Here is a 13,402-nt window from a genome sequence, read left to right on the forward strand (position 1 = left end):
TTATTTTTTTCAGTATTCAGTGCAGATATATATATACATTATACAACCATGCCAATCCAGTTATGACATCGTTTGCTAGAATTAAAACATGTAAACATCTAGCAAAAGCACTAAGCAGTATTGATGCGCACAATCAAAATAGCTTTACCCCGTCATCTGCTTTAATCTTTCGCATGTCACGATAGTATTGTGCGGCAGATTCAATTTGCAGCTCGCGTTCGCAAGGAAACTCCGCCAAACGCTGTACCCACAATGCAAAGCTATGCTAGCGAGTCCTTAGCAGAGCAGCCGGGCTGCAAGTGAAGAAAACAACAACAGGCTACTTTACGAACGAGGCAGCTGCATGGATAGCGACAACAACGACGACCAGGATTGCACGCATGCAAAGATTTTTTTTCAAACCCCGAATGCATCTTAGCCTTATAATGTGAGTACCGTCGGGTTTTGCGTGTTCTTCACCAGCTGAACTGATATACATTCGTTCCGTTAAGGGGGGATCTTTTTGCAGGCTAGCTGGCTAGCTCGCTAGCTACCTGCGTCTCTCTATGTGTGAGTGTCTTCCGGCAGCAGCGGTGGCGGCAGCAGCGGTGCCATGAACAGTGGACTCCCAGCCTCAGCTGCTCCGCTTGGGGGTGCCGGAATACCCAATGTCAAGGTGAAGTTTTGCCGATATTACGCGAAGGACAAAACCTGCTTTTATGGGGAAGAGTGCCAGTTCCTACACGAGGATCCGTCCATGTCAGGCTTGCCGCTGCACGGCGGCGGTAGCCCCGTGCCGATGTCGATGCCCGGAGGTGTCGGGACGCCCGCGGTGTTTTCTCTCGGCGGCTCCGCAGCGGCCTGCCCGGGCGGCGGGGGGAACGGTGTGCCCAAGAAAAGTGAACCATTGGGTCCTCCAGGTGCATCTCTAGAGGGGCAGCTGTTATCAAGTGAGTAACAATTACAGCAGGAAAAGGCCTCTCACGGGGTGACTGGCTGGGACTTTACTTTTGGGCCTTGTTGGGCTTTGTTCAAATCTAGCTCGGGGATTCATTTGAGGCCTCGTTACCCCCCAAAACAACGTGGGTTACATTTACTTGCCAAACCTTATTTTCTGCATGCAGCTAGCATACGTTGTGCTCCTTTGCTCGACTTGACAATGAAGCAAACGTTTGTTCCGGTGGTGAAGTTATCAGTAATGTATTGTGACAACATGCAGTTAACATTAGCCATGCTGTTGCAGCTCGCACGGAGGAGGCCTGCTGTTTTTGTATGACAGCTGTGAGTGGGAAAATCCGGGACACTACTGCTAGCTACTGTAGCTATTAGCTAGCTAGCGTTAGCTAAACTAGCTTCAAACAGACCGCCTTTATTAACTTCAACGCGTGTGGCTTTGCCTTCTACTAGGGCTTACCTATTTTAGTTCTAGCTCCGGTTTTTAATTTCAAGTTGAATGTTTTAAGTGAGCTGTGGTATTCATATTAAATGTAGTTTTAGTGTACTGTTTGCTAACATTAGCTTAACCACCCCGTTCACGGGGCATTTGTTTAGCATTGTGTCACGGTGGTTCTCAACGTAAACAAACCACCGTAACTCAAATCCACGTGTAACTCAAAGGCTAATCATGTTCTCCTTAACATGGGACGACTGCTACCATAAACCTTTATTGTTTTGGGGGGTGTATTAAACGATGCTCTGTGCATATCGCTCTGTGGTAGACTTAGCTCGCTCAGTGTGATGTTAGCAGCAGAACTGTTTATATGCTCCTAAATTAGTTCTGTGTTTGTGCCTCGGTAAGCATGCAGTAGTGCAGACATGCATAATCAACATTATCCTATCGGTCAAACACATAATTGTCTTGCTGTTTCCAAAATCCACAGTCCCAGGGATGGAGGGTGCAACCCTGAGCGATGCCAATCTCACCAACTCTTACTTCAGCAGCAGCTTTATTGGCGTCAATGGGTTTGGAAGCCCAGCTGAGACTAAATATTCAATGATGCAGGTAAAAATGCAATGCTGCATATTCAAGTTAGTGTAAACTTAAGGCAAAACTGCATTGATAAAGAATGTCATTTTGGTTATAAACAAAGGTACAAGGAGATCTTGTACCTGTATTGATATATTGTATTATTGATCTAAATGTTTGACTCTTAATTCACATATTTCATCACAATGCAATATTTGCATCTGACTTATTGATAAATATTTATGCATATTAGAGCGTCTTCTTTAACAATTTTTTTCTTGATGCTGTTCTCTTTAGCGAATGACCACCAGCAGCAGCTCTCCCAGTCTCAACGACTGTGCCAAGAACTTCAGCCACAGCCCTCATGGTAAGACTTGCGGTGCTCAGCGGAGCAGTGTACAGTACTCATCCGATGTATATTAAAAGCCTCTCTCTTTCGTTGGTCTCCACAGATCCAGTGAACTCCCCGACATCCTCACTTTTTAGTGATTTTGGTGCTCTTACTATTTCCCAAAGGAGAAAGGTGAGCTCACAAGCATCTTCATCCGAATCAGTTCAAATCAGTAAGGTGCTTTAAAATGTCAGTACTGTTCTTTTCTACGAGCACGTTGTTAAGACCCCACTGGGATGACTGATTTATGTCTTTTGTCTATTGTCAACATGTATGGTAGATGTAATGTAAACAGTTTTTTTGTGTACCATCAGACTCCTAACCCGGCAGCAAGTGAGTTCATCCCTAAGGGAGCTCCACGTATGGCCGCAATGGTTCAGTCCACTGTCCAGGCCTTCCCTTCGCCTCTTTTCCCACATCCTGGCCTCCCCACTTCCACGGCTGCTGCCCTGGCTCCTGGTGAGGGTTCTTTAAGCTCTGTTTCCACCTTGTTTTGTTTTTGATCTTAGGCTCTGCAATTGTACATGTCAAAAAGCTTAGAATTCCCTCTTTGTGTGCAGCACCACATGTGCCGCTATTGAAACCAATATAGACTCTCTGTCTCCAATTTTAGGTATGTCTCTTTCTGCGGGATCTTCTCCTCTCCACTCCCCAAAAATTACACCGCACACCTCTCCGGCTCCACGTCGGCGCAGTCACACCCCAAACCCGGCCAACTACATGGTGCCCACAAGTGCAGCTGACCAGGGACCTCACATGATCCAGAAAGAAACTGTAGGGGGGACCACCTACTTCTACACAGACAACACCCCAGCACCAATGGCCGGAATGGTATGTGCTACACAAAGTGGGCTACTTTGTATTTTATTTGGGAATTACAACAGCTGGGAATACACTACAATACTTTTGAATTGCTAACTAGACTCAAAGATGCAGCATCATATAGGACATTTTTAAAAGTGGATTGCAAACAAGAAAACTGCATAAGTGCAAAAGATTGACCCCTAAATTCCTGCACATGACCCAACATTTCAGCAACACCCTTTATTTTGCCAAAATCGTTTATAATTTGGTTTCAGAGAGCGTCTGCCCTCTTAACACATCATTAAAATCATTAGAGCTTCCCTCCGTCATATTAAGTTTGCATAGCTTTGAGTTTGTAGTTTGAAAAAAGAATGATCTCATCGGTTTTCATTTCTCAATAAATAGGAAGCTGTGTTTTTCTGGTTTCATCGCAGGTGTTTCCTACGTACCATATCTATCCCCCCACTGCACCCCATGTGGCTTACATGCAGCCAAAAGCCAACGCCCCGTCCTTCTTCATGGCAGATGAACTCCGACAGGTTTTTTACACATACCTACCTCATTTTTTACAAAGTATTACCCATGTCTTTTTATCTAGGGGTAGTGTTTAATGTGACGCCATTTAATTTGTCTTCCAGGAGTTGATAAACAGACATCTGATAACCATGGCCCAGATTGACCACTCAGAGAACACAGGTACAGGGTCCGCATTGTTTTCAATACAAAGTCTTGTTATTAATTCAATAATTTTCCTATTTGCAGAAATGTAGGCTTTGGATTCAGCCTGTAAGACGATTTTGATGCTGTTGTCTACAACTTAACAAACCTGCATTACTTACTGAAACAAATGTTGAGTTGATTCCCTCATGTAAGAATTTAAGGGTGTTGAAATATGTAAGAGCAAATCATATTTGGTAAACTATAATCTAGTGCTGGTTTTGTAATGGTCAAAACTTATTATTCCTTATATTGGATGTGAACTAGTCACAATAAGTTGTTTTTAATTTAGCATGTTATTCATTCATTAATTTATTTCCTCTGGAACGTCATTCTTTGGCAGAAGTACCCTCGGAGGTGGACAGCTACCACAGCCTGTTCCCGCTCGAGGCCCTGCCCCCACCAAACCGCATGCAGAAGACCAGCAACTTCAGCTACATCACCTCTTGCTACAAGGCTGTCAACAGCAAGGATGACCTGCCTTACTGTCTGAGGAGGATACACGGTAATAAATGTGTTCAGAAAACACGGTAACACATATGTCACACCACCAAAAAAGCCAATTTCAGGAAGTGTGTATTGGTGTATTGACTCAATGTTGTTTTTTTAGTAACTAATAATGCCACTAGCTTGAAAACAGTTCGCTTCCAAAGCGCACTGATAATTAAAAAAAATCTTTGATGGTGTAATCTTTTCCAAATGACCCTTTGCAAATAATGGGTATTTTTCAGAAAATACAACTTTATCAACTAATACTAGATGTAAGTAGTAATTTGCAAAACTGCAATAATAAAAAAAGAATAAAAAGAAAAAGTTGTATGTTTCCTTCTAATAGGAAGAAATCATCAAGTCTTTTTTTCTTCAAAAGGGCAAATAATGCATTGCTGTTGAACAAATAAAAACAAAACAGTTCATTAAATCTCTTTTTTTTCATTTTATGTGTAGGACATGTAAGATGTTGCTATATTTCTCATTGCCTATTTTGTATGATGTGTCTCTTTTTGAAACGTATACAGGTTTCCGCCTCGTAAACACCAAGTGTATGATGCTGGTGGACATGTGGAAGAAAATTCAGCACTCAAACTCTGTAACACTGAGGGAGGTCTTCACCACAAAGGCCTTTGGAGACCACTGTAAGTGTTTCTTGTGTATGAACATTTTTGTCTCTTCAGGGAATGTGTTACATAATCCGCAACTTCATCCCAAAAGGCTAAACGGTGGATCGGTATACCTGTTTCCACAGTGTTGCATTTAAACTCTACTAAGTTGCTGGTATTTTTTTAGATTTCTGTCATTTCTAATCCTTTCCCGCATGGCTCTGTTTGTCCCAGCGTTGGTCTTCTCCTATGACTTTCATGCGGGTGCAGAAACCATGTTCGGCAGACACTTCAATGACCCTGCGGCAGATTCGTTCTTCACCAAGAGGAAGTGGGGTGAGTTGGTCTACCGTCACAATGAAGCCAGTATCACCCCAGATGCCCATCTTCAGCCATCTGCTTCCAACACTTGGGGTTTGTTCACTTGTATGCTAATGAGGTCATCAGCTATGGTCTATTTGTGTGTGTTTGCTGTGTGCCGTGTCGCTCACATCCGCTGTTTGATGGTTGTCTAGTAAACCTATTTGATGGTTGTCTAGTAAACAGTAAACAACCCGGCCCTTCTTTGAATTGAGATGCATCTTAATTTAGGGGCCTTAAATGAGAGGTTCTGAGGCTTCAAAAAAATGTAGATTGTTTGGAGTTTGAACTTTCCTAGTTTGACAGTTAGTGTAGGGACTCAAAGGAAACTGTGGCTGAAACTGATCCTAGGACAGGTGCTGTAGTGTCTACCTACATGAGTGCAGACAGAGGAAGCAAAACCGTCTAGATCCTGGTCTTTGTCTTGTCTGTATAAAAACAATGTCAATTGTATAGAACTGCACAGAGAAACATGCTAAAAAATGCCTCAAAAGAAAAAGATCATATAACATTTTTAAGAAATAGAGATGGAGACCTTGTAGATATTTTTCATGTTTGTATATGTTGTAAAGAATAATCAGCAGTCAAGGTTAGTTGTGATCTAAATTGGGGGAAATTAAATTCAATTGACTATAAATCGTATCTCTTACTGACCTCAGAACTGCGTTTGTCCTGGAGAAAAGGAAGCTAAGTGGCAGTTTGAGGGTTTACTATTTTGACGGCGCAAGCTGCATTTGGGTGATAAACCGTATCTCTCATGTGCAGGACAACATGAACCTCCCCCCCCACGCCAGCATGCAGGTTTGCTCCCGGAGTCTCTTATCTGGGCCTACATCGTCCAGCTCAGCTCGGCCCTGCGCACCATCCACACCGCCGGCCTGGCCTGCCGCGTCATGGACCCCAGCAAGATCCTTATCACCGGCAAGACCAGGTACAGCACGAGGAGCTGACCCCAGAGTCTCTTTATAGACTTAACACTGATTCCAGTGTTAAGTTTCAATGTTTGCTCTCTGCTGTAAGTACATTAAAAGCAGAAGAGTCATTTTATTATACTTCCTTTTTTTCACAACCCCGTGGTTGCACACTCAATCCACTCAGACGTGCACATAAACCATAATAGTGTTTTATCTCTGCAGGTTACGGGTGAACTGTGTCGGGGTGTTTGATGTCTTGACCTTTGACAGCAGTCAAACCAATCATCTTGCCCTAATGCCACAGTACCAGGTACTTTTTGACTATACACAAAAGAAGTGTTAACAAGGAGAGTCGCTTCCGTTCCACGAACTTTAAGTATGCCCCTTTATAAAGTTGTTTCTGTTTCATAGCAAGCAGACCTCGTGTCACTGGGAAAGGTGGTGCTGGCGTTGGCATGCAACTCACTGGCTGGTATTCAGAGGGAGAACCTGCAGAAGGCCATGGAGCTGGTGTCCATCAACTACTCTTCAGACCTGAAGAACCTCATCCTGTAAGGGTGGGAGGGGTGCAGCGTGTGCAATCCTAGAATCCTCAAGTGAAAGAATAAAGCTTGCTGTTACCATAATATATTTGTTTGGGGGGGATTTTGGATCTCAAATGTAGTCTTTTGTCAGCCTCAAACTGCCAATTACAATTATGACAGGTCAACTTTTATGCTTTTACATGATGTCCTTCTGCACCGTAGCAGAGACACATTTAAATGTCTCACGAGGGGCTGCATTAAGACTCAAGTGTTGACACCTAAACGCGGTGCCACAACGTTCTCTTTGCCGAGTCCGTTTCCGCTCACACAATAAACGGATGTTTTCCTTGTATGCAGATATTTGCTGACTGAACAGTCTCGCCTGCGCAGCGTCAATGACATCATGCCGATGATTGGAGCTCGATTCTACACACAGCTGGATGCATCGCAGATGAGGAACGATGTCATTGAGGAGGATCTGGCCAAGGTATGGTTAGGGAAATTAATAAAAAGGAGATTTTGTGTCTTGCAGGGCAGAAAAGCGTGACTGGATTGTTGGGTCGAGGACGCAAGTGGTTTAGTGAGCAAAGAGGGAAGTGTTGTGCACACAGGAAGTTGTTTGGTATATTGTGGGCCTCGCAGTCTCGCCTCGAATGTCGTCGCCCCCCGTGTTAAGCGTGTGAAAGGGCCGGCCTCCGCCTCGTGTTTGTTCTCGCTCGCGCCCCAACTTCCCTTTCACACCCGGACTTCGGACACAGCCATCGAGCTAATTAAACATTTGTCTTGGGGTTGTTATCGCCGTACCGCAAACAACTTCTGTCTCTGCCTTTCTGTTAGATTTCAGTCAGTGTTCACAAAATGTCGACAACAGAAGTTCACCGAAAAAATGGGCTTGAAAAGTCTATATTTTTGGGCCAAACCTGCCTGTGATCTGCTGATATCTGTGCTGACGGGCAGAGTGTGAGTGCATCTTGTCTACCCCCTCCCCCCCTTCTCATTCCATTGCAGCATAATGTGGTTGTAATGCAAGTAAAATATAGAAAAAGTTATTTACAAATAAATCCTTCAAGTCAAGGTTCAATTGAGTGATCACTAAGTGGTCAGGCTGATACTCTTCAGTCATCTCTGGTCTTTTCGTGCTCAATAAGCAGAAACAGGAAGGTGTTTTCTAAGTGCAAATGTAACCATCGTCTACAATGCAAAAATTGTGCATATTGTGATAACTAAATGTATCACAAACCTGCACTCTGAACCGTAAAGCATGAATTCGATTGAGATACCAGTGGTTGTTTGTGCATTTAGTATCTCCAAACCAAAACATGAAACTGAACATGTGTTCTAGGCCCGATACGTCAAGAGCAACGGGTGTGACATGGTTAATTGATCTTCAATCATTCTCACTTTGCCCAACAGTGCAGAAAGAAATTTGAAAGGTTGAGACAGACAGACAGAGAGGAGGAAGAGGCAGGAGTAAATTATATCTGCAGAGGGGAAAGGTGAGCTACAACTTGTTGACAATAACCTGATGCTGTGTGCCGGATGCTCATTTTACAATTTAACAGCAGCTCGGTCGCTCAGTATTCAAATAAGTTGGCAGACACGAGTGTCTACATTAACAGTTGGTTGAGGTGCTGAGGAGCTTTTTAAAAAAAAAAAAACGTATTGGTGATGTTGGCACTTGTGATTTCTTTTAAATGTCAATCAGAGGACACCGCGGACAGAAACCGATTAATTTCCAGGAAAAAATGCCGCTTCTCGTGATTGCCTTTTACGAAGGAGGAAGTGTCTTCTGGTACTTGCGAGAGTTCAGCTCCATGTATGGACAGAGAGGGCTTCTGAATCAGTGAGCTGTCTTATCCGCTGACACTAGCACGTTAGCCCATCCTGTCTTTTAATGTCCCCTGTGCTGTAAAAGGGTCTGGTCCCCGTAGCTCCACACTGCCCTCCACAGAGGAGGACGAGCCGCTGAGCTTGTCCATCATGTTGAAGCTTAAATCCAAAGTGGGTTTTGTCGACTGTGACCAGCAGGACATTGCTTCTCCCGGCGAACAAAATCAGATGTTGTTTGTTTAGGTGTTATTTCAATAGGCGCCGAGTTTTAGCATTTTTGTGTGATCACTGCCAATTTGAATTCCTTTCTTCGCAGGAGGTGCAAAACGGTCGTCTCTTCCGCCTGTTGGCCAAACTGGGCACCATCAACGAGCGCCCAGAGTAAGTCGCTTCTTTAATAAGCAACGCGCGTTACCTGTGAGTTATGATTCCACTCTGTGACCCTGCTTGCGTCTCTCAGGTTTCAGAAAGACCCGTCGTGGTCGGAGACGGGCGACCGCTACCTGTTGAAGCTTTTCCGGGATCACCTGTTTCACCAGGTGACGGAAGCCGGGGCGCCCTGGATCGACCTCAGCCACATCGTCTCCTGCCTCAACAAAGTCAGCGAGCTTTCTCCTCCTTTTTCTTTTTTCTTTTTCCGTTATGCGGTGATGTGTTTTCTAACCGCGTCCTCCTGTGTTCACGCAGCTGGACGCTGGCGTTCCCGAGAAGATCAGCCTGGTGTCGCGGGACGAGAAGAGCGTCCTGGTCGTGACCTACTCGGACCTGAAGCGTTGCTTCGACAGTACCTTCCAGGAGCTGCAGGCCGCAGCCTCCGGCTCTCTGTAGCGCCCCCTTCGGGCACGGGATGGGACCGGCTGTACCTGGAGCACCCTATTGCACTACAGCGGAGGACCAGTCTCACGGAGATGACATCAGCACGGCGAAGGCAGCGGGGCGGGGCTTCGTGAACCTCAGTCACATACACTGACTATGTCCACCAGGAAGGCTTTTTCTAAAGTGTATTTTTTTTTTAGTTTTCCTAAACACACCCCCCCCCCCCCTACCCCCCTGTTGAAAATCATTAAAAAAAACGCGTAGAAAAAAAACCCCATGAAAGGACAAATACGGAAACTGTGACAAACGAGTACGACGACATTTTTTTAGATTTGGGGAACAAAACACGAAACAAACCATGAGGTTTTGAACTAATTCCTGGCTTTTATTGTTTGTTTCAACATTTGGGATTTATTTTTCTGAGGAGGCTGCACTAAGATTTTAATTTTTTGTTATTTTTTTATCAATATGTGCGAGTGGCCTACCGGGTGTAGAAAGAGCTGGAGACACGGACTCAAACACCAGAGGAGGTGAAACGGAAGAACAACGAAACCCAGCTTTCTATGGACTGCGCCTCTCTTCCGGCTGGAGACCCCCTTCATTGTTGACACTCTAGGAGACGGGACACACCACTCAAGGCTTTCATTAGAGTGGGACGGCACCCCCCCCCCCCCCTCTCTCTCTTTGCTGTGGTTGGGGTTTTTCCCCTGAGAAAAAGGACGAGCCACTTGGGAAGGTGGGAAGGGCTCCTAAAACTGGAAAAATCAATTGATTTAGGAAATTTTAGTTTGGGAGATTGTGGAACATGACGCTTGTGGGTGAGCAAGCTACAATGGACTTGGATTTGGGGGCACGGGGGGGGGGGGGGTTGGGTGTACACATTTATTTTTTTTGGCACTGAGAAGGGGTGCTTCCTCCTGATGCCGTTTACCAAGCGTTGTTTTGTTGTTGTTGTTTTTTTTGGAGTAACCACCTTTTTGGTTAATGAACTGCTCAAGGACGGGTCCTTCTGGTTTGGCTGTCCAGCACACCGAGGGTGGGGCTTCTGTTGAGGTGGAGCCACTGCTGCCTCTTTGGGGAATGTCCTTATTTTGTCGCCCACTTGTCCTCCTGCCCCAACGTCCCCTTTCTGTCCCTTTTACTCTCCTCTTATTTCTACTTTAATCCCAATCTTCGATTCCAAACAGGGGATGAAGGCCACTGCCCGTTTGCGATAAAGTGACACGTTTTCCTCTTTATTTGGATTTTGTGCACAAATGAATGGTGGGAACCGGGAGGGCAATTTGTTTTTTTGCCTTAAGTCAACCTTTATTATTCTGTGGACCAATTCCAGCAGGGGGAGGGTTCGAGGGGGGTGGGGGGTGGGATGAAGCACACCGGCGAGAACGGGGCAACAACAGTTACGTTTTATTTGACTTTTAAAGATCATGAAATACAGACGTGGTGGCGGCGGCTGAGCGGCACTCACTCGGAGGACTTTGACTTTTCTCAGGACGACTTGAAGCCGGAGGGGCCCAATGATTGAATGTGTTTGGCTGTCATTGGTCAGCCCCGGGGCAGGCGGATGGATGAGCTACAGTGGGGTGGACGGGGGAGCTTTTAGGAAGTTGGCGGCACGGTGGAGATCAGTCAGAGGGACATCATGTCGCTCCCTTAACTACGTCTTTGAATCACCCGTTTTTCATTTGGTGCAAACCTGCTTCACTCTGATGGAGATAAATCCGAGCTCTGTATAATTACTGTTCTTGATTTCTCTGCCTTATTCTAGTTCTCAGTAGCTTCTGACGAGTGCGCTCCAGCAAAAGCCTGCAGACCGAAGGGTCTCGTGGATGAAGCGCTGCGCGAGAGACACACAAAACGAGGTTTAAGGCTTAAACAAGAACATCGTCTTGGCTTTTTACATTCACTTTTCAAAGTTGCCATGGAAGTGGGTGATCTGTAACGAACCCTGCAGAGAGCTGGCCGTGATGGATCATGTACTACTTCCTCTGTTTTAGTGATTTGAACAGAAAAAAACATTTTTGGTGGTGAACGTGGTGCTTTTAGAGAACCCTTAAAACACGCACGCCCGCCTAACGGTCCAGACACTGTCAGTTCTCATATCACTATCTTCCACATGATGACACACCCCCCCCCCCCTCCCCCTCTCACATAAACACACCTACAATCACCATCTTAGGAAGTTTTATGCCCCTCTTGTGTTCATTGTTTCAAATTTTGCAATATTTGTGTGTACAGCAGTATTTTAATAAAGAATACCAAAATTGATACATGCAGGATATAGTCTTGTTTTTGAAAATTGGGTACATTACAGCTTTTAATCAATAACATATTTTGAAAATGTAAAATAAAAATATAATACAGTTCAGCACAAATTTGTTTTATACTGGAGAATATTTAAATGTTGGTGAGATAAATGTATCTTTGTTATATTGCTCCATTAATACCATTGGAACCTTTTTCAATCGGTTTCATTTAAACCGAACAAGAGAACCTTCATGAAAGGAAACTGGCAACGGAGTACATATCCACGGTCTCATCCATGGAATAAATGCAGCATTTAAATAAATACAGATGAATAGATCCAGTCAAACATACTATCATTCAGTGTAGAATTACTTTTTTTTCCAGCATATAAAAGCGGTGTTTGAGGAACTATTATTTTATACAGCAGTGTTCCTCTTAACAAAGCTCAGCACATGAGGTACCAAAAGAATACGCTCTAGTAGTATGTCGGCATAACACCTAGCTGCTCTGGGAAGCATTATGTGTGGTAATGTAACTGTAGAGGTTTTGGTGAACTTAAGAACAGCAAAAGGATGTTTGTGTGTTACATCTCTTAAATTGTGTTTTCATCTTTGGTCACAGGAGAGAAAGGAGGACGGAAGAAGACACGTGGAGGACGCAGACTACGATCTAGTTGATTAAAGATTGTGAGCAGGAATATACATATACATTTATTATATATGTATGAGTGTGTATTCCCTGATGCTACAGGGAAGGGAAGAGGAAAGCCGAGTTGTAGTCCGGAGGAGGAGAGCCCCCCTCGTCAGACTCCCAATCACACGGCAGGATGGAGGGCGAGACCGAGTCGTCCCAGAGACCTTTGATGTTGTCCAAACGGAAAGGCACCTGTTGGTCCCGGCACGCAGTGAAGGCAAAGAACCTAAAAACATACAGAGGCAGAGTTATGGCCTCGTCTCTAATGCAGCGAGGTGAAATACTGCATCACGCTTTGACCGATCCTTGAGTTATTTGTCTAAATCATCATTTCTTTCATCGTATTAAGCTAAATAATGAAAGTCACAATATAGTACGCCAAAAAAATTATAAACTCAAAAATGAAAAAGTAGCAAAAGAATTTAGATCATTTTTAATGCAATCAAATTGGAGAAAATCATAAAAGAGCATGTAAATGCAGAATATTATGCTTGACTGTACGTAATAAAAAAGTAGCATAGTTTACACTGTATTTAACGAGTTACAACCTGTCAAAACTAAGCTTCAAAATGACCTTTAACTTACAGTTAATTCACACGGCCCCTAAGGCCTCCTTCTCAAATGCATTGTGATAAACGTGTTCTGCACGGCGAGGATTAGCAGGCGACACGAGGTCTTTGGTGGGAGGCGAGTCGAGAGATAAAACATTAAGTGAAGATCACCTGCTGAATTTCCGGATCTTTGGGCCGTTGTTCCACGTCAGACTCTTGGATTCCTCGGATGCCAGAACCATGCCGCTGTCGCTCTGCTCGTCCTAAAGCCGGCGGGGGGAAACATGCAGCTTTTCATTCAAAATATTAAATTGTGTGTGGGCAGAAGTGCAGGAGCTTTCTTACGTAAGGGCTGTCTGGCTCTTTGCAGAGTGGTTCCTCAAACGTCTGAAGTGTGGCCATGGCCCTCATGTAACTGCAAAGGTTGGATTCACATTCAAAACGTCAGCATTTGGAAATGTTTCCACTTTCTCAAGCTGTTTCCTGTTGTTTTGTGATGAAGTTTCAGTTTTC

General features: G+C 44.5%; 2 protein-coding genes across 7 annotated transcripts in view; one reads left to right on the forward strand and one right to left on the reverse strand.

Annotated features, from left to right (window-relative positions):
* On the forward strand, positions 1-11,666 carry pan3 (poly(A) specific ribonuclease subunit PAN3). Of its 5 annotated transcripts, none has more exons than XM_037456322.2 (19): positions 1-427; positions 509-929; positions 1,860-1,981; positions 2,243-2,312; positions 2,398-2,468; positions 2,651-2,795; positions 2,929-3,167; positions 3,575-3,679; positions 3,779-3,836; positions 4,201-4,362; positions 4,874-4,990; positions 5,189-5,368; positions 6,080-6,245; positions 6,451-6,538; positions 6,640-6,779; positions 7,110-7,239; positions 8,899-8,963; positions 9,043-9,181; positions 9,270-11,666. In XM_037456322.2, exons 2-19 carry the CDS (start codon positions 593-595, stop codon positions 9,408-9,410), a joined length of 2,475 nt encoding a protein of 824 aa, XP_037312219.2. In that variant the 5' UTR covers positions 1-427; positions 509-592; the 3' UTR covers positions 9,411-11,666. The 5 variants fall into 5 exon arrangements, with proteins under 5 accessions (XP_037312219.2, XP_037312217.2, XP_037312218.2 ...); XM_037456320.2 differs by having other exon boundaries at positions 571-929; XM_037456321.2 differs by having other exon boundaries at positions 4-427; positions 571-929; positions 2,950-3,167.
* flt1 (fms related receptor tyrosine kinase 1) overlaps positions 11,636-13,402 on the reverse strand; it is a 25,164-nt gene continuing 23,397 nt past the window's right edge. For both annotated transcript variants that reach the window (XM_037456312.2, XM_037456311.2), the window contains exons 28-30: positions 13,235-13,304; positions 13,061-13,152; positions 11,636-12,564 (exon numbers count right to left, since the gene is read on the reverse strand). In XM_037456312.2, coding sequence (XP_037312209.2) covers positions 12,390-12,564; positions 13,061-13,152; positions 13,235-13,304 — 337 coding nt within the window. In that variant the 3' untranslated portion in view covers positions 11,636-12,389. The remainder of the gene's footprint in view (positions 12,565-13,060; positions 13,153-13,234; positions 13,305-13,402) is intronic.

The sequence above is a fragment of the Pungitius pungitius genome, chromosome 19 (genome assembly GCF_949316345.1).
Source record: "Pungitius pungitius chromosome 19, fPunPun2.1, whole genome shotgun sequence".
In the NCBI taxonomy this organism is placed as follows: domain Eukaryota; kingdom Metazoa; phylum Chordata; class Actinopteri; order Perciformes; family Gasterosteidae; genus Pungitius; species Pungitius pungitius.

Coding starts and splice junctions, on each gene's coding strand:
- pan3 (XM_037456320.2), top strand. CDS start 381: ATGCAAAGATTTTTTTTCAAACCCCGAATGCATCTTAGCCTTATAAT. Junction 3,168..3,574: donor CAGCACCAATGGCCGGAATG/GTATGTGCTACA, acceptor GTTTCATCGCAG/GTGTTTCCTACGTACCATAT. Junction 6,539..6,639: donor CCCTAATGCCACAGTACCAG/GTACTTTTTGAC, acceptor TCTGTTTCATAG/CAAGCAGACCTCGTGTCACT.